Below are 23478 nucleotides of genomic sequence, written 5' to 3'. Positions count from 1 at the left end.
TCCACAGTACTGTTCAGCAAGAGAATCACTCAACCCAGTCACCCAATAGCTACAGTATACTTTAAACTAACTTTCTACACCATTGATGAACACTGTGATTGGCTGGTAGTAGAAAGTGTATAATGTATAGAGGAAGGTCACAACGAACCCCGCTATGTAAACGACACATCACTTAATTTGGTTGTCCTTGAATGTCATGCTATAACTACTCAAGTCATGCTATAACTACTCAAGTTAGCTCTATACAATATTGACCTCTCTGGGCCAATGAACAACACTGCACCCTTTTATTTTAAAGGCACAGTCTGGGATAAGTAATTCTGCTCAATGGTAATTCTTGGAGAATATAACCTTTAAATGTACCATGAGCTTAGAACCCCATCATAATGCAAAGGTTGTATCACTAAATGTTTTATGTTTTGAGTTTTTGTAAACATTGTATCGCCTCCAAATATGTTTAGAACTATCACGTTGATCAGTTGAGTGGTTACATTCCTCCATGCCCTTCCTTCAGCTGTATACCAAACCAAGTTGTTTTATCAACACATAGCTCAGTGGCCTTGTTAAGTGGCTGCACTTGTGTCTTTGCATAACATTGCAAACTCTTATCATGTCCTTGATACATATATATATATTTTTTAATCTTGAGTGAAGTTGTAAAAATAAGTGTACTTGTAGTTTGATGCTTGAGTCAAAATGTAAACTACAAGTCATTATGATACACATGGCCGTCCAGCAAACCAGTCCCCCAACAGTCAAACTTGAAATGTTCCTAGTCTAATTTGTTCTGTAGAGAGGATAGAAAGGGCTTAAATACAAACGTACAGCTTACAGCTATATTAAATAAAGTGAAGTTGATTCATTAAGTTGACAGGTGAGCCTATCATCTCATGGTGTCTCAGGGCAGGCGATCAGTTGGTGCACTTGGACGCAGGACGCCAGGTGGCAACTTGAGGGTGGTTCAGCTCCACTTCTTTGCCAGGCTAGAGCAGTTGGAGTACTTATTCCTGTAAGCGCAGGAAGTGGTGGAAGTGGCTGTAGAGAGAGGAGACTGCACAGGGAAATTGTATTTTTTGCTGAGAATGTTTTTGTTGATGGGGGGCCTGAACAAATCTTTTTGCCCGCACTGACGCTGCAGACAGCTATATCCGTCCAGTAATACAGTTTAAATTTTTGATTTATTACTACAAATGTTTACTTTGATTTACACCCTCAGCACCCCTACTTCCCGCGGCTATGCATAGCATACACAAAAAGTATAACAAATGAAATGAGTGGCTGTAACGTGTACGCTGGGAGTTGGGAAGCAAGTCCAGGGAGGTTCTTTAATGAATAAATTAACATAGAACAAAACAAGAGACACAGGTAGTGTACAGACATGAACACTGGAACAGAAACAATAACGCCTGGGGAAAGAACCAAAGGGAGTGACATCAGGCAGGTGATGGAGCCCAGGTGAGTCTGATGAGTGGCTGGTGAGCATAACGATGGTGATAGGTGTGTGTAATAATGAGCAGCCTGGTGACCACGAGTGCCGGAGAGGGAGTATATGTGACAGTACTCTAGGGCAGGTAGTCTAGGGCAGGTAGCAATGTTGATTGTAAGGACAAAAGATGACACAAGCACACAAAGCATGTTTTTCAAATATGGTTGGATAGTTGCACAGATAAAACAATAAAATTGAATTCACCATGGTTCCAGTTCACCAGATAACCATGTCTGTGTCTGAAAGTGTCTGTGATGACGTTGAATCAACATGGAAAACAAATTGGATTTGTAAAAAGTAATCAACATAAGAGCATTTTGTATTTTCTTTTTAACCCAACTTTTAACCTAAATCTAATGGCATGGTGAAATGTTTGATTGATTTCACGTTGAATTCACCTTAGTTGATAACTCAACCAAATGTAAATCAAAACTAGATGTTGAACTGAGTTTGTGCTGAGTGGGTATGCCCTAGTGCACTATTTTGACCAAAGCCATGGGCCCTGGTCAAAAGCAGTTCACTATATGGAATAGCATGCCATTTCAGACACATCAATTATTCTCCCATGAGATGGGGAGGGACATAAGTGAATAGTAACTACCTAAAGACTTTATGAATATGTTGAATATATCTTTTGCACGTTTATGATCTATGCACTTACAGCTGAGGCTGACATGTTTGAAGTTAAGCCTAAATGTACTTCCAGAAAAGACCGAATTGAAATGGAATTGATCCCAACCTTGATGAGCATACCCCTGATAAAGGCTCCAGATCAGGTTTAAGTACCTACTAATGTAAATTGATGTTTAGGGCTATTTAGTAGGTCTACATGTGACCTACACAGCTGTTCTCTACTTTCCTCTATTTCAAAAAAGTGTACTCCTTACATGAAAACGAATCATCCGAATAGGGCTATGACGAGACACATATAGGCCTAGAAGACACCTAACCTATGACCTGGAATAATCCCTTTAACTCAAACTGTATCAGTGAGAGAGCTGATAGCAAGATTTCGTACCTGAGCTGAAAGGGGAATATTTTGTCGTCCTTGTCCAGCTCCTCGACTATTGGGCCGTTTCTCTTTGCTTTCAAACATTTTTCATAGCCTAAGTACTATGATTCTCCCCTCAGCTCGATGTAGCCACTAGTTTATAATAAAAGGATGTGGCCACAGAAGGGTCCGTGCTATCCGGAATCCTAGGGTTTGGGGTAGCGACATCCCAATGATCCCGTATAGCACTCATGTGAGTGTTGTCTCCATCGCGCGCTTGAGACGTCGAAGTACTGCACATGCGCACAGTAGCATCCGTGGTGGAGTTTCATTCATACACAAAGACTCAAAATATCAGGTTGTTTTCTAACAAGGCCATCCATATTCGTTTTTTTCTACATTGATTGCCGCTTTTTGCGGTTTATTAGAGCACAAGGAATAGAAGCCATACAATGAAGAAACGTTATGTGGACGCAAGCAAGCTACGGAAAATGAAAAAGATAAAAATTACGGAGGAGATATCTGAAAGGTATAGTGAGGTGACGCATCGACCGGATGCCGTTGCTTTTGTTGTTGCTAGGCTTTGTGTAATGCGCATCTTCGTCATTCTCACCTGATGTCTATTTTTATCACAATAATTGCTTCTTCCCTTTAGCCTACTCTTGGACGCTGTATGATATGGAAAATGACATTGTGGTTGCTAAATAGGCCTACAAACATTATAGTGGAGTCAACTTGAAAAATAAGCCTTTGCAACTTGATGTGGGTAGTTTTTACAGTACATGATTCAGGCTATATTCTCTCATTTGAAGGCTAACCATTCAATTATGCTACAATAATCAAAAATCGTGTAGGCTATTATTATTATTATTATATGCTCTGACCTTAATAGATATAGGCCTACTTAAACCTATTCGTACAACGTCAGCTTACTACCAGGTAGGCATTTCAGGCATTTAGTTACAGACAGCGTGTCTAGACCAATAGAGAATTCGCGATGTCCGCTTTGTGACGAGACAAAGCGCTGAGGTATGTTCAGTGTATGAATGCACGAACTGGAAGTTGCTCTGGAAAAGCGCGTCTGGTAAAAAGGACTAGAATATACATTTCAATTGAGATCATCTCCTCTTTCATTTCCTTTGTGTGTGTGTGTGTGTGGGGGGGGGGGGGTTGGTACCCAGTATCGCGGATGAAACGTTGTCATGGTTACCAAACAAAAAAGGGGTTGATGTAATAACAGTACGCTATGTAGGTGTCGAGCGCACGAACAAAGGAGTTGTTGAAAACAAGACAGGAGTGTAGTCTATAATGAGAGAATGTAGGCATTATCTTATCCAAGTGTCTATTTTCTCCAAGATGATAGCCTATATAAAACTAGGTTGGGTTCCCAAATGTAAAATAATGTCATGAATCATGATTTAGTGATTACATTATTTGCCTAATGAGATGAATCCCTATATGAGTCTATGGATCACCTAATTTAATGAAGCTTTATATGCATAAGTTTGTTTATTATATTTAATGAAGCAAGACTTCCAAATGTTTTGCACACATTTTACATAAAAGTAACAGTATCTTTCACAGTTATACTTAAAAATCTTTAAACACTTATTAATAAGGAAGCAGGTCAATACAACACACACATATAATGTGAATAGATGTAATGCTCTACGATAATGATGGCTGCTCATGGCCGGTCGAAGATTCACGCTCAGATGATTCGTTGAGAGCCCCGAGACAAAAGTACAAAGGACTTTTATAGCTAAGATACACCCCTTCCAACCTACATGACGAACAACAGATATATAGAATTGGTCACAAGGTTCAGATCTGTATGAAAGATACCTATAATACATAGCAGACAGCATCTGCTGTGTCAGCAGTTTTCATTGTGTAGAGACAAGTGTCTGGCCCTGTATAGAACTCATGCTCTGGAATGCTCTTTAGGTTCTATCACCCAAAAGACATGGTAAATCTCCTGTCAGTGTTATTTCCCAGAGGCCCATCCTCAGTAGAACACACATGCAATAGTTAACAAAATACTCTATTCTGTTGGATAAAACAACCATTTGATGCAATAAAAGTATTATAACATGATTTTGACATTTTTCCACCATAGTTCTTTAAACAAAAAAAAAAACTAATTTAGCAACATTTCTGAAAATGGATATATAGCGTTTTGGAATTAAACTCTTCATATCCTCCTCTTATGCCTGTTTTGCAGCGCTTACACCTTTCTGAAGTTTATGATCGTGTGGACTCTGGTGCTCCTGGCAGATTTTATACTGGAGTTTCGATTGGAATACCTGTGGCCCTGTTGGCTATTCTTCAGGAGCGTCTACACCACTTTCCACTGCCATGGGCTGGTGAGGACTTTATCAGTTATCTTGTGTCCCAAATGGCACCCTATTCCCTATAATATAGTGCGCTACTTTTGACCAGAACCCTACTTTTGAAAGTAGTGCACTATATCACAGGGAATAGGGTTCCATTTGGGATTCAACCCTACCTTAATGGTCTACTAGATGGAAGTCAATAACAGTAAAGTATTGAGATCAAAATATTGTTGAAAATAGTTTTAGGCCTTGCAACCTGTTATATAAATGTTATAAACCTGTTATATACCACAGCCATTGTCATCTTGTTCGAAACTCAAGCAAGACAGAATAAAATGTAGCTGTCCAACACAGCACCAACATAATGTCTCTCTGTTGCAGGTGATTTGTGTGGTGTTTGTGTGTGCGGCGTTCACCCTGGACATCTTTTGTTTCATTTTTGTCCCCCTCCACTGGTTGTTCTTCGCAGCCAGCACATATGTCTTATTCAATTACATTTGGCACACAGGTAAGTATATCAAGCCTGTTTTACAGCTTAACAATATGTATTGTATTGCCTAGCTGTGGAATGCCTTAGATAAGGATAATGTGGAATGTTATTTAATTGATGTCTAACAAGTCACACGTTTCTGTAAAGAGTTTAAACAAACCATTCCGGTAACAGATGAAACCTTCCATTATGTAAACTTTTACAATTATGAAATCTGACATAATATAAATGATGAAATTTGACGTAATTGAATGTTTCAACCTGTTACATAGAAATGGAACCACATTATGCTGTTTTGTTTGTAAAAGCACAGTTCTGGTGGTAGCTACACTAGCTATGAACATAGCTTAGTATTTTCTCTTGGTAAGTTGTGATGTTTTTTATAATAATAGATTTATTCTTCTCAGAGAAAGGCATCTGTATGTCAACGGTGTCCCTGTGGGTGTCCCTGTGGGTGATGCTGGTGTACACGGATGCTTCGTTGAGGCTCAAAGATCTGAACAACTCCCACGCCAACCTGTCTCATCTCTTCGCCGCGCACTGGTAGGTCGATTGAAACACAAAGCACTTCTCACCAAATATTCACCCTCGAGCAGAATCTTCCAAACAAACCCAGTTTATACACTGTAAATACTTTCTAAATGCCAAGGATTTTCACAACCGCTTGAATTGAGTGGGTTTAAGCTAACGTCTTAAAATCGCAATGAATCACAAGTGGCGTACTCTGCTCATGCACGTGTTTGTCATCATGACACACAATAATGTAGGCCATTATTTAATATTTATTTTCTCTCTCCTGCTCCCCCCCCCTTCCCCCCAGCATTGGCTACCCTGTTGTCTATCTGGGGTTCGACGCCACATGTTACTTCACCAGCATCTTCAAACTGCGGACGCAGAAAGCTGTGCAGAGCGAAAACAACTTCCATATGCACCTCCTGGAACAGTCCCTACCTCTGGGCCTGCAGCTTTACCCCAAGAGCATCACAGACGACAATGGCAGTAAGTACAGCTGCAAAGGCAGTAAGTACAGCGTGCCTACTACTCATTAATTTCTGCACTGTTTTACACTGTTATGAGATGATTCCCCAATGGTAGTACTACTTTGTTTGGTAAGTCAGTTGTTTCCAGGTTAAACCCATTAGATGGGCCCTGGTAAGTCAGTTGTTTTCAGGTTAAACCCATTTGATGGGCCCTGGTAAGTCAGTTGTTTTCAGGTTAGACCCTTTGGATGGGTCCTGCCAAGGCAGTTGTTTTCAGGTTAAACCCATTAGATGGGCCCTGGTAAGGCAGTTGTTTTCAGGTTAAACTCTTTAGATGGGCCCTGCCAAGGCAGTTGTTTTCAGGTTAAACTCTTTAGATGGGCCCTGGTAAGGCAGTTGTTTTCAGGTTAAACCCTTTGGATGGGCCCTGCCAAGGCAGTTGTTTCCAGGTTAAACCCTTTAGATGGGCCCTGGTAAGGCAGTTGTTTTCAGGTTAAACTCTTTAGATGGCCCCTGTTAAGGCAGTTGTTTTCAGGTTAGACCCTTTGGATGGGCCCTGCCAAGGCAGTTGTTTTCAGGCTAAACCCTTTAGATGGGCCCTGGTAAGGCAGTTGTTTTCAGGTTAAGCCCTTTAGATGGGCCCTGGTAGATGGTCCCTGGTTTTCAGGTTAAACCCTTTAGATGGGCCTTGCTAAGGCAGTTGTTTTCAGGTTAAGCCCTTTAGATCGGCCCTGTTAAGGCAGTTGTTTTCAGGTTAAACCCTTTGGATGGGCCCTGCTAAGGCAGTTGTTTTCAGGTTAAACCCTTTAAATGGGCCCTGGTAAGGCAGTTGTTTTCAGGTTAAACCCTTGAGATGGACCCTGGTCAAAGTAGTTCAGTACATAGAGAAAGTGGAGCCATTTGGAACTCATATAATGCCAAAGGAGGACATTTTTAGTTAATGCTCCACTTTAATATCTCTATGCGTGTAGGAAGCAGATAAATGTTACATCTCACTGTGAGTCCAATACTCTGTAGCTAGATATTGTCTTTGAAATATAGCTCTTTCCCCCTGCAGACTCAAAGTGGAGGCCTAAACCTGAGTCCAGTCAGTACCAGTGTCAGAACGGTGCTGTGGCGTCTGACGAGAGACTCACCATGGACTGCCTCCAGATCCACAGTGGAGTGGAGCAGGGAGGGACCGAGAGGGGTGTGGAGGCAACAACGCTGGGAGACTCAAATCCCCAGCCACCCCCGTCCTCCAAACCCAGAGACCCCCCCACCGACGGTGGAACAGGAGGAAGGTCGACAGGAGGAGGGTCGACTGAGTCTTCGGCCACCACCGAAAATCTACCTCAGGAGGAGCAAGGCGGCAAAGTCCCCCGTGCTGCCAAAAGCTCATCCTCCTCCCCCAAAGCACGCAGGATGTCCCCTGGCGCCGCTAACATCCCTTCGCCTCCTCCCACTGGCAGGTCTGAAAGGAAGCAGAAGAACGGGTCCAAAACGGTCAGCCCCAATCGGCACGCCACAGACAAGGGCCCGGTCACGCCAAATCCTCACGCTGACCAAATCACGAAGTAGGGATACTCCGCCGCCATTCACTTTGATTTCATTGGCTTTGGAGACACACAGAGAGATGTCTCTTCTTATTCTTTACCTCTCTCTCTATCTCTACCTCCCTCTCTCTCTACCTCCCTATCTCTCTACCTCCCTCTCTCTCCACCTCCCTCTCTCTCCACCTCCCTCTCTCTCCACCTCCCTCTCTCTCTACCTCCCTCTCCCTCCACCTCCCTCTCTCTCCACCTCCCTATCTCTCTACCTCCCTATCTCTCCACCTCCCTCTCTCTCTACCTCCCTCTCTCTCTACCTCCCTCTCTCTCTACCTCCCTATCTCTCCACCTCCCTCTCTCTCCACCTCCCTCTCTCTCCACCTCCCTCTATATATTTCCCCCTCTCTCTCTACACCTCTTCTCCCTCCCCCTCTCCCCCATTTCCCAGGCTGGAGCAGGAGATGAGGAGGCTGAAGGGCGAGCTGCAGGCCAGCAGACAAGGTGAGCAGGAGCTGCGCAGCCACGTCTGCAACCTGACCAACAGCGAGCACAGCCTGAGGCCCGAGGTGTCTTTGCTCAGGCAGAACAACGATCTGCTCCAGAGCAAGTGAGTGATAACATTGCATTTTATGGTCTATTTTGTTTTGCCTCACATAGTGACCCTAGTGCCCTGTCTGTCTGCCATACACTGTTTTTGGCTCCCCCTGCTGGTTACTAGGCAGGTAGCCTAGTGGGTAGAGCATTGGGCCAGTAAACGAAAGGTCGCTGGTTTGAATACCCGAGCCGACAAGGTGAAAGATCTGTAGATGTGCCCTTGAGCAAGTCACTTGCTATGGCTGACCCTGTAAAACAACACATTCCATGCACCTCTCTAGTGGATGTGACAATAAAACATTTACTGTTTATAATTATCATATGCACTGACACTCTGTTTGAAATGTTATGTCATGTCCCCCCTCTACCCCACCACCCTCCACATATGGCACTATTACACTGAGTATTGTACTCAAGCCAGGTTAGCACAAGTAAGCAAAGTGGTGCAGTACCTTGATACAATAATGTGATTATACTAAAATGAAATAACTATGTTAATTAAAGATGCAGTCCGGGATCTTAAGCACTTACAAATTCATAACATATTTTACACATTGGAATTCAAAACATTTCATACAAATTGCCCAAAAAAACAGGACGGAACATGAAATGAATTACGTAGTACCCAATTGTGCAACATTTTCAGGGACCCGTTTTGGCTCGTGAGCACTTCTTTCAAAACTACTGGCTGAAATTATACTTTAGCTTTGGAAAATCACATGAAGTGCTACTGAAATCTTTTTCACGTTTTGAACCTTCTAACCAATTTAGTGGGAATGGAATGTATTGATTCACATACACCAATGCTGCATGCAAAATGCACCTTATTGGGCCCATAGGGCTCTGGGTACCATGTAGGTTACAGACCAAATAGTCTAGAACAGGGATGGGCAACTTTGATGTGGGTGAGGGCCACCACTAGGCCGCAGTGGCTCATGAGTCTGCGTACCCACAGGCCTCAGGCCTACAAAAGGGGGAATGCAACAGTTGCCCATCCCTGGTCTAGAACATTGTGGTTTGACTCTGTGTTTCAGGATCTTGTCTCTGACCAAGACCAAGCAGAAAGACAAGCAGATCAGCGCCGTGCTAGAGAAGAAGACCAGAGCAGAGACAGAGGCCAGGCTCTCCATAGAGAAACAGCTGGCCGAACTCCAGGCTCACAAACTAGAGGAGGCGGCCATCTTAGCTCGTAGTAGTCTACCAAACAGGTATGGCACTCACTCTCTCACCTTCCGCCATTATATTGTATTCAAATGCATATAAATGTATGACTTGCATGTAACGCAACAACCTTTACCCTCAGATGCTATTGAGGCTGCGTCCCAAATGGCACCCTATTCCCTGTGTAGTTCACTATTTTTGACCAGGGCCCATAGTACTATGGTCAAAAGTAGTGCACACTATATACAGTGCCTTCAGAAAGTATTTATACCCCTTGACTTATTCCACATTTTGTTGTGTTACAACCTGAATTCAAAATGGATTCAATATTCTTTTCTCACTCATCTACACATAATACCCCATAATGACAGTGAAAACATGTTTTTTGAAATTTTTGCAAATGTATTGAAAAAGAAATAGAGAAATCGAATTTACATACTGTAAGTATTCACACCCCTGAGTCAATGCTTTGTAGAAGCACCTTTGACAGTGATTACAGTCTTTCTGGGTAAGTCTCTAAGAGCTTTCCATACCTGGATTGTGAAACATTTGCCCATTATTATTATACACATTCTTTAGCTATGTCAAATTGTTTTTTGATTATTGCTAGACAACCATTTTCAGGTCTTGCCATATATTTAAGTAGATTTAAGTCAAAACTGTCACTCGGCCACTCAGGAACATTCACTGTCTTCTTGCTAAGCAACTCCAGTGTAGATTTGGCCTTGTGTTTTAGGTTATTGTCCTGCTGAAAGGTGAATTCATCTCACAGTGTCTGGTGGAAAGCAGATTGAAACAGGTTTTCCTCTAGGATTTTGCCATGATCATTGCTCTATTCCATTTATTTTTTTATCCTGAAAACTCCCCAGCCCTTAACAATTACAAGCACACCCATGGCATGATGCAGCCACCACTATACTTGAAAATAGGGAGAGTGGTACTCAGTAATGTGTTATTTTGGATTTTTCCGAACATAACACTTTGTATTCAGGATAAAAAGCTAATTGCTTTGCCACATTTCTTTGCTGTATTACTTTAGTGCCTTGTTGCAAACATGATGCATGTTTTGGAATATTTTTATTCTGTTCAGGCTTCCTTCTTTTCACTCTCTCATTTTAGCTTAGTATTGTGGAGTAATTACAATGTTGTTGATCCATCCTCAGTTTTCTTCTATCACAGCCAAACTCTGTAAGAGTTTTAAAGTCACCACTGGTTTCATGGTGAAATCCCTGAGCGGTTTCCTTCCTCTCCGGTAACTGAGTTAGGAAGGACGCCTGTATCTTTGTAGTGACTGGGTGTATACCCATCCACACTTCACCATGCTCAAAGGGATATTCATTGTCTGTTTTTACATTTTTACCCCTCTACCAATAGGCGTCGTTCTTTGCAAGCATTGGATAACCTACCTGGTCTTTGTGGTTGAATCTGTGTTTGAAAATCACTGCTCGACTGAGGGACCTTACAGATAATTGTACGTGTGGGGTACAGAGATGAGGTAGTTATTTTAAAAAAAATGTTCAACACTATTATTGTACACAGAGTGAGTCCATGCAACTTATTATGTGACTTGTTAAGCCCATTTTTACTCCAGAAATGACTTGACATAACAAAGGGGTTGAATACTTATTGAGCCAAGACATTTCAGCTTTTCATTTTGTATTAATTTGTCAAACTTTTATCTCAACTTAATACATTTTAAATTCAGGCTGTAACACAACACATTTTGGAAAAAGCGTGAATAATCTGAAGGCAGTCAATGTTACAGATCAGGGGTTCTCAAACTTTTTGGAGTCGGAGAAAATTCATCAGGGACCCTCATAATCAAAACACAAAAAATAGCATACAAAGAGTTTTACTATGACTTCGGTAGTGCATGGCCAGACTAACCAAGTTTCAGGCCCTGGGAAGGAACATTTTAAAGGCCTGCCTCTTGGCATCGGAGAGAAAATGTTGGAGTTTTCAAGCTGAAATTACAGTGCATTTATGTATTGAGAAGTATTCAATACAAGACCTTGAAAAAATATAATTGGTGGAGTACTGTGGATACCAATAACCCTGTGACCCTCCCAGGCCCATGTTGCCCAGGGTTAAGAACATACAGTGCCTTGCGAAAGTATTCGGCCCCCTTGAACTTTGCGACCTTTTGCCACATTTCAGGCTTCAAACATAAAGATATAAAACTGTATTTTTTTGTGAAGAATCAACAACAAGTGGGACACAATCATGAAGTGGAACGACATTTATTGGATATTTCAAACTTTTTTAACAAATCAAAAACTGAAAAATTGTGCGTGCAAAATTATTCAGCCCCTTTACTTTCAGTGCATCAAACTCTCTCCAGAAGTTCAGTGAGGATCTCTGAATGATCCAATGTTGACCTAAATGACTAATGATGATAAATACAATCCACCTGTGTGTAATCAAGTCTCCGTATAAATGCACCTGCACTGTGATAGTCTCAGAGGTCCGTTTGAAAGTGCAGAGAGCATCATGAAGAACAAGGAACACACCAGGCAGATCCGAGATACTGTTGTGAAGAAGTTTAAAGCCGGATTTGGATACAAAAATATTTCCCAAGCTTTAAACATCCCAAGGAGCACTGTGCAAGCGATAATATTGAAATGGAAGGAGTATCAGACCACTGCAAATCTACCAAGACCTGGCCGTCCCTCTACACTTTCAGCTCATACAAGGAGAAGACTGATCAGAGATGCAGCCAAGAGGCCCATGATCACTCTGGATGAACTGCAGAGATCTACAGCTGAGGTGGGAGACTCTGTCCATAGGACAACAATCAGTCGTATATTGCACAAATCTGGCCTTTATGGATGAGTTGCAAGAAGAAAGCCATTTCTTAAAGATATCCATAAAAAGTGTTGTTTAAAGTTTGCCACAAGCCACCTGGGAGACACACCAAACATGTGGAAGAAGGTGCTCTGGTCAGATGAAACCAAAATTGAACTTTTTGGCAACAATGCAAAACGTTATGTTTGGCGTAAAAGCAACACAGCTGAACACACCATCCCCACTGTCAAACATGGTGGTGGCAGCATCATGGTTTGGGCCTGCTTTTCTTCAGCAGGGACAGAGAAGATGGTTAAAATTGATGGGAAGATGGATGGAGCCAAATACAGGACCATTCTGGAAGAAAACCTGATGGAGTCTGCAAAAGACCTGAGACTGGGACGGAGATTTGTCTTCCAACAAGACAATGATCCAAAACATAAAGCAAAATCTACAATGGAATGGTTCAAAAATAAACATATCCAGGTGTTAGAATGGCCAAGTCAAAGTCCAGACCTGAATCCAATCGAGAATCTGTGGAAAGAACTGAAAACTGCTGTTCACAAATGCTCTCCATCCAACCTCACTGAGCTCGAGCTGTTTTGCAAGGAGGAATGGGAAAAAATTTCAGTCTCTCGATGTGCAAAACTGATAGAGACATACCCCAAGCGACTTACAGCTGTAATCGCAGCAAAAGGTGGCGCTACAAAGTATTAACTTAAGGGGGCTGAATAATTTTGCACGCCCAATTTTTCAGTTTTTGAATTGTTAAAAAAGTTTGAAATATCCAATAAATGTCGTTCCACTTCATGATTGTGTCCCACTTGTTGTTGATTCTTCACAAAAAAATACAGTTTTATATCTTTATGTTTGAAGCCTGAAATGTGGCAAAAGGTCGCAAAGTTCAAGGGGGCCGAATACTTTCGCAAGGCACTGTACATTGTAGATTAATAATATTGCATTGTATTGTATAGAGCACCCTCTAAAGTTATTTGGATCGCTTGGCCAAAATGAATTTCATCTCTTGTTGTTAGTAATATTCATTAAAAAAACATTTGAGATCTGACAGCGGACCCCCTGCAGTACCTCCAGGGATCCCTGAGAACCCCTGCTCCAGATCCTAATTTCACCAACACTTGCTTTTCTTTCTTTTATTTGCTGTACTATTAACTTTCTTTTCATTGCAGCCGGTAACAACAATCATAGTAAAAAAAAGCATAATATTTAGTGAAGTATAATATTTGTTTTACGCAAACAAAAGTACAGATGGATTTCAAAATCCCCCCCCCCCCCCCCCCCCCAAAAAAAATCCCAAGATCGCTTGCTGTTGATGTTGTCCTGTTTCTTTGTCTTTGGACTACCCCACCTCCCCAACCACCTCCCCAACCACCTCCCCAACCACCTCCCAAATCCCACAAATAAGCAGCACCTCTCTGACCACCTGAAACAAAGCATGTACTATTCTCTCTATCTTCCACCACACTAGGCAGGAACACTCTGTGACCCTAATGTTAAGGAAAAAAGAAAAAGATCTAGAGACAGAGTACAAACAACTACAGCTGGAGAGTCAAGGGAAAGAGGGCCGTCTAATAGCTCTAGTGAATGAAGTGGAGGTAAAAACAAAAAAAGTACTACTCTTTCACACGAGTGGGTTCCGTACGAATGTACGTGTCGAGTTTGTGAGTTTTCACGTCTTGCTCGTTGTTGAAATGATACTCCGTTGTCTTGTGTTTTTGGATATGCCGTTTTGTAGACTTGTGGCTTGTTGCGTGTGACTATCTGTGTCATTATTTGTGTTTGTGGATTTGAGTAGCAGGAAATGGTGTTTGGGCCAGTGCTTTGAGGACTTTCAGATCTTCAGTTTTGTTTGTGTTGGCCTGAACTCAACGTACTGTAATGTGGGAACTTTGTATTTGCATTCATCGATACTGTATGCTAACTGTATTCGTTTCACATATATTAATATCTTGTTGTTTGTGATTATTGTTTTCTTGTGGTGACATATACATCATGAAGCATGCAGACATTGCAGAGGCAGAAGCCAAGTCTTTCATAAAACATTGTACATCTTAAAGTGAATTCATCATAGGCTACTAGTTAGTTATTTAGTAATACAACCCAATACAACTGTTACTACTTCCACTTAACTTGTGAATATCTAAAAACCTCTTTTACAAAAAACAAAGAAAGAATCATGTCCTTAGAGCGTTTAAAAAAAGATTCAGCTCACATTGTTTTTTGAATGGCTGGCCATCCACCAATCCACCATCACTGTTGGAAATAGATATTGTGGTCATGTGGTGCATTGGTTCCCGAACTGGGGAAATTGGCTTTCTAATGAGGGCGTTGCAATTCTTCAGCACTCCAAAAAAATGCATTCTACAAGTTTGGGGAACCAAAGCACATCCTGTTAAAAGCACCTGCTAAACCACCAGGGTCATGTTCAGTAGGACACACGGTTTAAAACAGAAAACAAAACCAATCGTTTCTTTTTGGACAACTCCAGGCACAACCACCACCTTACACTCAATTCCAAACCGTGTTCTCCTGTATCGTACCTACTGAACACGGCCCTGTTAATCCACGCTCCTTTGTTAGCCTGACATCCAAACTGAATTCGCTATGTTTCACCATCGCTTCGCTTTACAACAACAGTGAAATGTAGCTTAATCCATTTGGGGGCCAACCAGTCTGCTTCTATGTAGCCCTGGGGCTATTGCGAGTGTCTCTCTCCCTGATCCCATCCCAGGCCCTGGGGAAGTATCGTTATGTGGAACAGGAGGAGCAGGATGTGCTGCTCTCTGCCCTGTCAGCCCTGCAGGACAAGGCTCAGCACCTGGAGTACAACCTGAGTGCAGAGACGCGTATCAAACTGGACCTGTTCTCAGCCCTGGGAGACACCCGCAGGCAGCTGGAGATAACACAAGGTCCCCCTCCCCATTTATGTTAAAGCGCTATATAATCATTTTATAGCTTTATAGAATTATGTTATAGCTTTATAGAATTATGTTATAGCTTTGTAGAATTATTGTCATAGCTTTATAGAATTATGTTATAGGTCTATAGAATTATGTCATAGCTTTATAGAATTATGTTATAGCTTTATAGAATTATGTTATAGCTTTATAGAATTATGTTATAGCTCTATATAATTATGTTATAGCTTTATAGAATTATGTTATAGCTTTATAGAATTATGTTATAGCTCTATAGAATTATGTCATACCTTTATAGAATTATGTTATAGCTTTATAGAATTATGTTATAGCTTTATAGAATTATGTTATAGCTTTATAGAATTATGTTATAGCTTTGTAGAATTGTCATAGCTTCATAGAATTATGTCACAGCTTTGTAGAATTATGTCATAGCTTTATAGAATGATGTTATAGCTCTGTGGAATTATGTTATAGTTCTATATAATAATGTTATTGGTCTATAGAATTATATCATAGCTTTATATAATTATTTTATAGCTTTGTAGAACTGTCATAGCTTCATAAAATTATGTTATAGCCGTATAGAATTATGTTATAGCTCCATAGAATTATGTTATAGCTCTGTAGAATTATGTCATAGCTTTATAGAATTATGTTATAGATTTATATAATTATGTTATAGCTCTGTAGAATTATGTCATGGCTTTATAGAATTGTGTTATAGCTTTATAGAATTATGTTATAACTTTACAGAATGATGTTATAGGTCTATACAATTATGTTATAGCTTTATAGAATTATGTTATAGCTTTGTAGAATTATGTTATAGTTCTATACAATTATGTTATAGCTTGGTAGAATTATGTTATAGCTTCATAAAGTTATGTTATAGCCTTATAGAATTATGTTATAGCTTCATAAAGTTATGTTATAGCCTTATAGAATTATGTTATAGCTCCATAGAATTATGTTATAGCGTTGTAGAATTATGTCATAGCTTTATAGAGTTATGTTATAGGTCTATAGAATTGTGTTTTTAGCTCTGTAGAATTATGTCATAGCTTTATAGAATTATGTTATAGGTCTATAGAAGTATGTTATAGCTTTATAGAATTATGTTATAACTCTATAGAATTATGTTATAGGTCTATACAATTATGTTATAGCCTTATAGAATAATGTTATAGCTTTATAGAATTATGTTATAGCTTTGTAGAATTATGTCATAGCTTTATAGAATTATATTATAGCTCTGTAGAATTATGTCATAGCTTTATAGAATTATTTTATAGCTTTGTAGAATTGTCATAGCTTCATAAAATTATGTTATAGCCTTATAGAATTATGTTATAGCTCCATAGAATTATGTTATAGCCTTGTAGAATTATGTCATAGCTTTATAGAATTATGTTATAGGTCTATATAATTGTGTTATAGCTCTGTAGAATTATGTCATAGCTTTATAGAATTATGTTATAGGTCTATAGAATTATGTCATACATAGCTTTATAGAATTACGTCATAGCTTTATAGAATTGTGTTATAGTTCTATATAATTATGTCATAGATTTATAGAATTATGTTATAGCTTTATAGAATTATGTTATAACTTTATAGAATTATGTTATAGGTCTATACAATTATGTTATAGCTTGGTAGAATTGTCATAGCTTCATAGAATTATGTTATAGCTTTATAGAATTATGTCATAGCTTTATAGAATTGTTATAGCTTCATAGAATTATGTTATAGCTTTGTGGAATTATGTTATAGCTCTATAGAATTATGTCATAGCTTTATAGAATTGTGTTATAGCTCTGTAGAATTATGTTGTAGGTCTATAGAATTGTTAAAGGTTTATAGAATTATGTCATAGCTTTATAGAATTGTTATAGTTCTATATAGCATTGATTTAGCCGATTGCCAATTTGATATATGCACGTGTAGCTTGAACTTTCACTTAAATCTTGCATTGATATCAATGGAAGATTTGCTTGAATATTCCAGTTATACTGTATGCCCGATTATTATGTGAGGATTTGACACTGTAAGGAGAGTTCAGATACAGTAATTCAGTGACTTCATAAATTATATTTTTAATCTATAACTCCATCACTTATCGTGACTCTACTCTGTCCCACAGGAAAAGTACTCAAGCAGGATAAGGAGATTGGCGAGATGAAACGCAAGATCGCCGAGGTCATGGCTGTCAGTCCTGGCATGTCCTTCATGACGCCGCGGCCCGCCGTACCGCAGTACCTCACCAAGTTCCTCAACTCAGAGCGCTATGTGCTCAACCCACGAGCGCTGATGTACCAGTGTCTTAAGAAATAAGAATCCACCACGACCTGTTGAAAACATGCGGTAGACCATCTTAAGCCTTCTCTTGAGCAGGGCTCCGCCTGTGCAGTCACTTGTAACACGTCTATCTCCTAGAAACGGGAGAGCACCCAAGAGACTTCCTGGTTGTGGCGATGATGTCACAGTGCTCAACAACATTCTCAGTCTCAAGGATTTGTATACGGTAGTTCTCACCAAACATAAACTGTCTGAGATGATTACCTTCTCAGTAACCCTCCATAAATCATTGGCGAGGTGGGAAACAAAAAAGCCTTTGGCTGCTTCACAGGTGCTTAATTCACAAAGCAAATATTCCTCAGTCTTTCCTCTGAATAAGTATTTGAGTTTAGAGGACTTGTGAGATTACTGACGCCTACGGCGATGTGTTAATGTAACATTGAGCTCCCTTGGCTACAGTAAATATGACATTTCATAGATGCTCGTCCGTTAGGACACTGTTGGCTTTTCAATTCAGAATCCTGACACAATGTACCGTGTAATGTGATTTGGGTTGAGCAAGATTAGGTTGGAAGAGAATTGGGCTGTCTGAGCTCACTCTTAGCAACTCTGTCCTTATGTCGTTGTTTTCGGTTTCTCTCTCTTATTCATTTGCCTTATATTGATGGGCAACGTTTATTCAGTGCATGTATTGCCAGTGGACAAACCCCTGGCCTTGATTATCAACCTTTTGGGTCCTTTGGACAGTGTCACTTCAAGTTAAAGGAAGATCAGGTCCTACCAGACCTGGGTTCAAATACTATTTGAAATCAATACTTCCTTGAGCTTGTCTGGAACAATGGAACCAATAGCTTAGTTGCAAGAGTTCAAACCCAGACCATCTGGGTTTGAACTCTTCGAGACAGACTAAAGCAAAGACTACAGTATTTCAAAGATTTCAAATAGTATTTGAACCCAGATGTGGTTGACACCACTGTACCATTTACCAGTCATGTTAAGTAATCTGACAATTGATATCGTCTTTAAAAGTTGGGCAGCGTTGTGAATAACATGGATATAACATGGAATTTTGTGGACCAAAAATTGTGTAGCGATGTGCAAAATTACCCGTAAATTGAATGTGCCTATACACATTACTTTCTAAATATGAGGTAAAACACTATTTAATGTGAGACAGTAATGTGTTTGAATTGAAGTGATATGTAATGTTTTTGTAGTCTTTTTTTACACACACACACACACACACACACACACAAAATGTAAAGAATTTGAAAACACACCCCGAATTGTTTTTCAAATTGATGAATACTAATGAAATTAATCTTACCATTTTTTGGTCTCTTTTTGTTAGAATTCATGTTTCCAGTTTTCTATCGAAACAATACTTTTTAGGCTTGGTGTACTTTTCACATGGAAGTTTGCTGCTTTAATTTAGTAAATCAATGTTTCTGTCAGCATGACACTGGTGTGTGTAATACAGTACTAGTTGTTTGGGCACAATGTCATTGGTGACTAAAGATTGTGCCGTACATACATATTATAGTTCAAGGGCTCCAGCTGTTCTTACTATTCTGATGAAACAGTTGATAATAAAAATGTACACATTAACCAGTTACCACAGAACCTGATTTTTCTTAAGTTTGAAATTCACTGCTTGACTGATGGACCTTACAGATAATTGTACGTGTGGGGTACAGAGATGAGGTAGTTATTTAAAAAATAATGTTCAACACTATTATTGTACACAGAGTGAGTCCATGCAACTTATTATGTGACTTGTTAAGCCCATTTTTACTCCTGAAATGATTTAGACTTGACATAACAAAGGGGTTGAATACTTATGGAGCCAAGACATTTCAGCTTTTCATTTTGTATTAATTTGTCAAACTTTTATCTCAAATTAATACATTTTAAATTCAGGCTGTAACACAACACATTTTGGAAAAAGCGTGAATAATCTGAAGGCAGTCAATGTTACAGATCAGGGGTTCTCAAACTTCTCAAACTTTTTGGGGTCGGAGAAAATTCATCAGGGACCCTCATAATCAAAACACAAAAAATAGCATACAAAGAGTTTTACTATGACTTCGGTAGTGCATGGCCAGACTAACCAAGTTTCAGGCCCTGGGAAGGAACATTTTAAAGGCCTGCCTCTTGGCATCGGAGAGAAAATGTTGTAGTTTTCAAGCTGAAATTACAGTGCATTTATGTATTGAGAAGTATTCAATACAAGACCTATTGAGTTGAAAAAATATAATTGGTGGAGTACTGTGGATACCAATAACCCTGTGACCCTCCCAGGCCCATGTTGCCCAGGGTTAAGAACATACATTGTAGATTAATAATATTGCATTGTATTGTATAGCACCCTCTAAAGTTATTTGGATCGCTTGGCCAAAATTAATTTAATCTGTTGTTGTTCATATTCATATTTTTTAAATGAGATCTGACAGCGGACCCCCTGCAGTACCTCCGCGGATCCCTGAGAACCCCTGTCCTTAGAGCGTTTAAAAAAATATTCAGCTCACATTGTTTTTTGAATGGCTGGCCATCCACCAATCCACCATCACTGTTGGAAATATATATTGTGGTAATGTTCCCGAACTGGGAAAATTGGCTTTCTAATGAGGGCGTTGCAATTCTTCAGCACTCAAAAACGAGTATTAAAAAAAATGCATTCTACAAGTTTGGGGAACCAAAGCACATCCTGTTAAAAGCACCTCAGAATGACTGCTAAACCACCAGGGTCATGTTCAGTAGGACACACGGTTTAAAACGGAAAACGAAACCAATCGTTTCTTTTTGGACAACGGGAGGCACAACCACCACCTTACACTCAATTCCAAACCGTGTTCTCCTGTATCGTACCTACTGAACACGGCCCTGTTAGTCCACGCTCCCTTGTTAGCCTGACATCCAAACTGAATTCGCTATGTTTCACCATCGCTTCGCTTTACAACAACAGTGAAATATAGCTTACTCCATTTGGGTGCCAACCAGTCTGCTTCTATGTAGCCCTGGGGCTATTGCGAGTGTCTCTCTCCCCGATCCCATCCCAGGCCCTGGGGAAGTATCGTTATGTGGAACAGGAGGAGCAGGATGTGCTGCTCTCTGCCCTGTCAGCCCTGCAGGACAAGGCTCAGCACCTGGAGTACAACCTGAGTGCAGAGACGCGTATCAAACTGGACCTGTTCTCAGCCCTGGGAGACACCCGCAGGCAGCTGGAGATAACACAAGGTCCCCCTCCCCATTTATGTTAAAGCGCTATATAATCATTTTATAGCTTTATAGAATTATGTTATAGCTCTAGAATTAGGTTATAGCTTTATAGAATTATGTTATAGCTCTAGAATTATGTTATAGCTCTATAGAATTATGTCATAGCTCTAGAATTATGTTATAGCTCTAGAATTATGTTATAGCTTTATAGAATTATGTTATAGCTCTAGAATTATGTTATAGCTCTATAGAATTATGTCATAGCTTTATAGAATTATGTCATAGCTTTATAGAATTATTTTATAGCTCTATAGAATTACAGTACCAGTCAAAAGTTTGGATATACCTACTCTTTCCAAGTTCTTTATTTTTACTTTTTTCTACATTTTGGAATAATAGTGAAGACATCAAAACGATGAAATAACACATATGGAATCATGTAGTAACCAAAAAAGTGTTAAACAAATCTAAATATATTTTATGTTTGAGATTCTTCAAAGTAGCCACCCTTTGCCTTGATGACAGCTTTGCACACTCTTGGCATCCTCTCAACCAGCTTCATGATGTGCCTTGGTGTGCCTTGTTAAAAATGTATTTGTGGAATTTCATTCCTTCTTAATGCGTTTGAGACAATTACTTGTGTTGTGAAGAGTTAGGGGTGGTATACAGAAGATAGACCTATTTGGTAACAGACCAAGTCCATATTATGGCAAGAACAGCTCAAAGAAAAATAAAGAGAAACGACAGTCCATCATTACTTTAAGACATGAAGGTTAGTCAATAGGCAACATTTCAAGAACTTTAAAAGTTTCTTCAAGTGTTGTCGGCAAAAACCATCAAGTTTTGTGATGAAACAGGCTCTCATGTGGACAGCCACAGGAAAGAAATACCCAGAGTTACCTCTGCTGCAGAGGATAAGTTCATTAGAATTACCAGCCTCGGAAATTGCAGCCCAAATAAATGCAGTATAGAGTTCAAGTAACAGACACATTTCAACATCAACTGTTCAGAGGAGACTGTGTGAATCAGGCCTTCATGGTCGAATTGCTGCAAAAAAAAACACTACTAAAGCACACCATTAATAAGAAGAGACTTGCTTGGGCCAAGAAACAGGAGCAATGGACGTTAGACCAGTAGAAATCTGTCCTTTGATCTGATGAGTCCAAATTTGAGATTTCTGGTTCCAACCTCGGTGTCTTTGTGTGACACAGAGTAGGTGAACGGATGATCTCCGCATGTGTGGTTCTCACCGTGAAGCATGGAGGAGGAGATGTGATGGTGTTTTGCTGGTGACACTGTCAGTGATTTATTTATAATTCAAGGCACACTTAACCAGCATGGCTACCACAGCATTCTGCAGCAATACACCATCACATCTGGTTTGCGCTGAGTGGGACTATAATTTGTTTTTCAACAGGACAATGACCCAACACACCTTCAGGCTGTGTAAGGGCTATTTGACCAAGAAGGAGAGTGATGGAGTGCTGCATCAGATGACCTGGCCTCCACAATCACACGACCTCAACCCAATTGAGATGGTTTGGGATATGTTGGACCGCAGAGTGAAGGAAAAGCAGCCAACAAGTGCTCAGCATATGTGGGAACTCCTTCAAGACTGTTGGAAAATAATTCCAGGTGAAGCTGGTAGAGAGAATGCCAAGAGTGTGCAAAGCTGTCATCAAGGCAAAGGATGGCTACTTTGAAGAATCTCAAATATTAAATATACATTGATTTGTTTAACACTTTTGGTTACTACATGATTCCATATGTGTTGTTTCATAGTTTTGATGTCTTCACTATTATACTACAATGTAGAAAATAGGAGAAATAAAGAAAAACCCTTGAATGAGTTGGTGGGTCCAAACTTTTGACTGGCACTGTGTCATAGCTTTATAGAATTATGTTATAGGTCTACAGAATTATGTTATAGCTCTATATAATTATGTCATAGCTTTATATAGTTATGTCATAGCTTTATAAAATTATGTTATAGGTCTATAGAATTATGTCATAGCTTTGTAGAATTATGTTATAGCTTTGTAGAATTGTCATAGCTTCATAGAATTATGTTATAGCTTTGTAGAATTGTCATAGCTTCATAGAATTATGTTATAGGTCTATAGAGTTATGTCATAGCTTTCTAGAATGATGTTATAAGTCTATAGAATTATGTTATAGCTCTGTAGAGAGGTTGGAATCAAGTATGATGCCAAGGTACTTAAAATCAGATACCACCTGGAGCTTCTCCCCTGACATATAGACATCTGGCTCAGTAGCATCTGTTGCCCTCTTTGTGAAGAACATGCAAACAGTTTTTTTCACATTGAGATGCAAACACGAGTCACTGAGCCACTTTGTAACCTGGACCATTACAGTAGTGAGTTCTTGTGCAGCTTGTTGTTTGCTCTTTGCATGCACATATACGTATCACTGTATCATCTGCATACACTTGAACTTCAGACCCAGTACAGACAGAAGGCAGATCATTAATGTACAGGCTGAACAGGAGGGGCCCCAGTATTGACCCTTGGGACACGCCCACATCATAGCTAAGAGTGGGCGACAGCTCATTGCTCACTCTGACACACTGAGTTCTGCCTTCAGGGTATGATTTCATCCATCTCAAAGCATCAGGGGAAAAGTTGAACTTGGACAATTTTGTGATGAGAAT

At 39.9% G+C, this 23478-nt stretch overlaps 1 protein-coding gene across 1 annotated transcript; it reads left to right on the top strand.

The window, feature by feature from the left end:
* The first annotated feature begins 2839 nt into the window (after positions 1–2839).
* Positions 2840–19136, top strand: LOC139415526 (macoilin). Its single transcript, XM_071163632.1, has 11 exons — positions 2840–3006; positions 4702–4843; positions 5195–5321; positions 5711–5846; positions 6124–6302; positions 7341–7839; positions 8261–8419; positions 9441–9614; positions 13838–13964; positions 15101–15278; positions 17434–19136. Exons 1-11 carry the CDS (start codon positions 2930–2932, stop codon positions 17622–17624), a joined length of 1989 nt encoding a protein of 662 aa, XP_071019733.1. The 5' UTR covers positions 2840–2929; the 3' UTR covers positions 17625–19136.
* The last annotated feature ends 4342 nt before the right edge of the window (positions 19137–23478 follow it).

This window comes from Oncorhynchus clarkii, chromosome 8, assembly GCF_045791955.1.
Source record: "Oncorhynchus clarkii lewisi isolate Uvic-CL-2024 chromosome 8, UVic_Ocla_1.0, whole genome shotgun sequence".
NCBI classification, from domain to species: Eukaryota; Metazoa; Chordata; class Actinopteri; order Salmoniformes; family Salmonidae; genus Oncorhynchus; species Oncorhynchus clarkii.
The sequence above is the reverse complement of the archived record's forward strand: the minus strand, read 5'-3'. Positions and strand labels throughout refer to the sequence as shown.

Excerpts from the sequence above, each read along its gene's own strand:
- LOC139415526 (XM_071163632.1), top strand. The coding sequence starts at position 2,930 with ATGAAGAAACGTTATGTGGACGCAAGCAAGCTACGGAAAATGAAAAAG. Across the intron at positions 3,007-4,701 it reads ACGGAGGAGATATCTGAAAG|CGCTTACACCTTTCTGAAGT; the intron begins GTATAGTGAGGT and ends CCTGTTTTGCAG. Across the intron at positions 5,847-6,123 it reads CATCTCTTCGCCGCGCACTG|CATTGGCTACCCTGTTGTCT; the intron begins GTAGGTCGATTG and ends CCTTCCCCCCAG.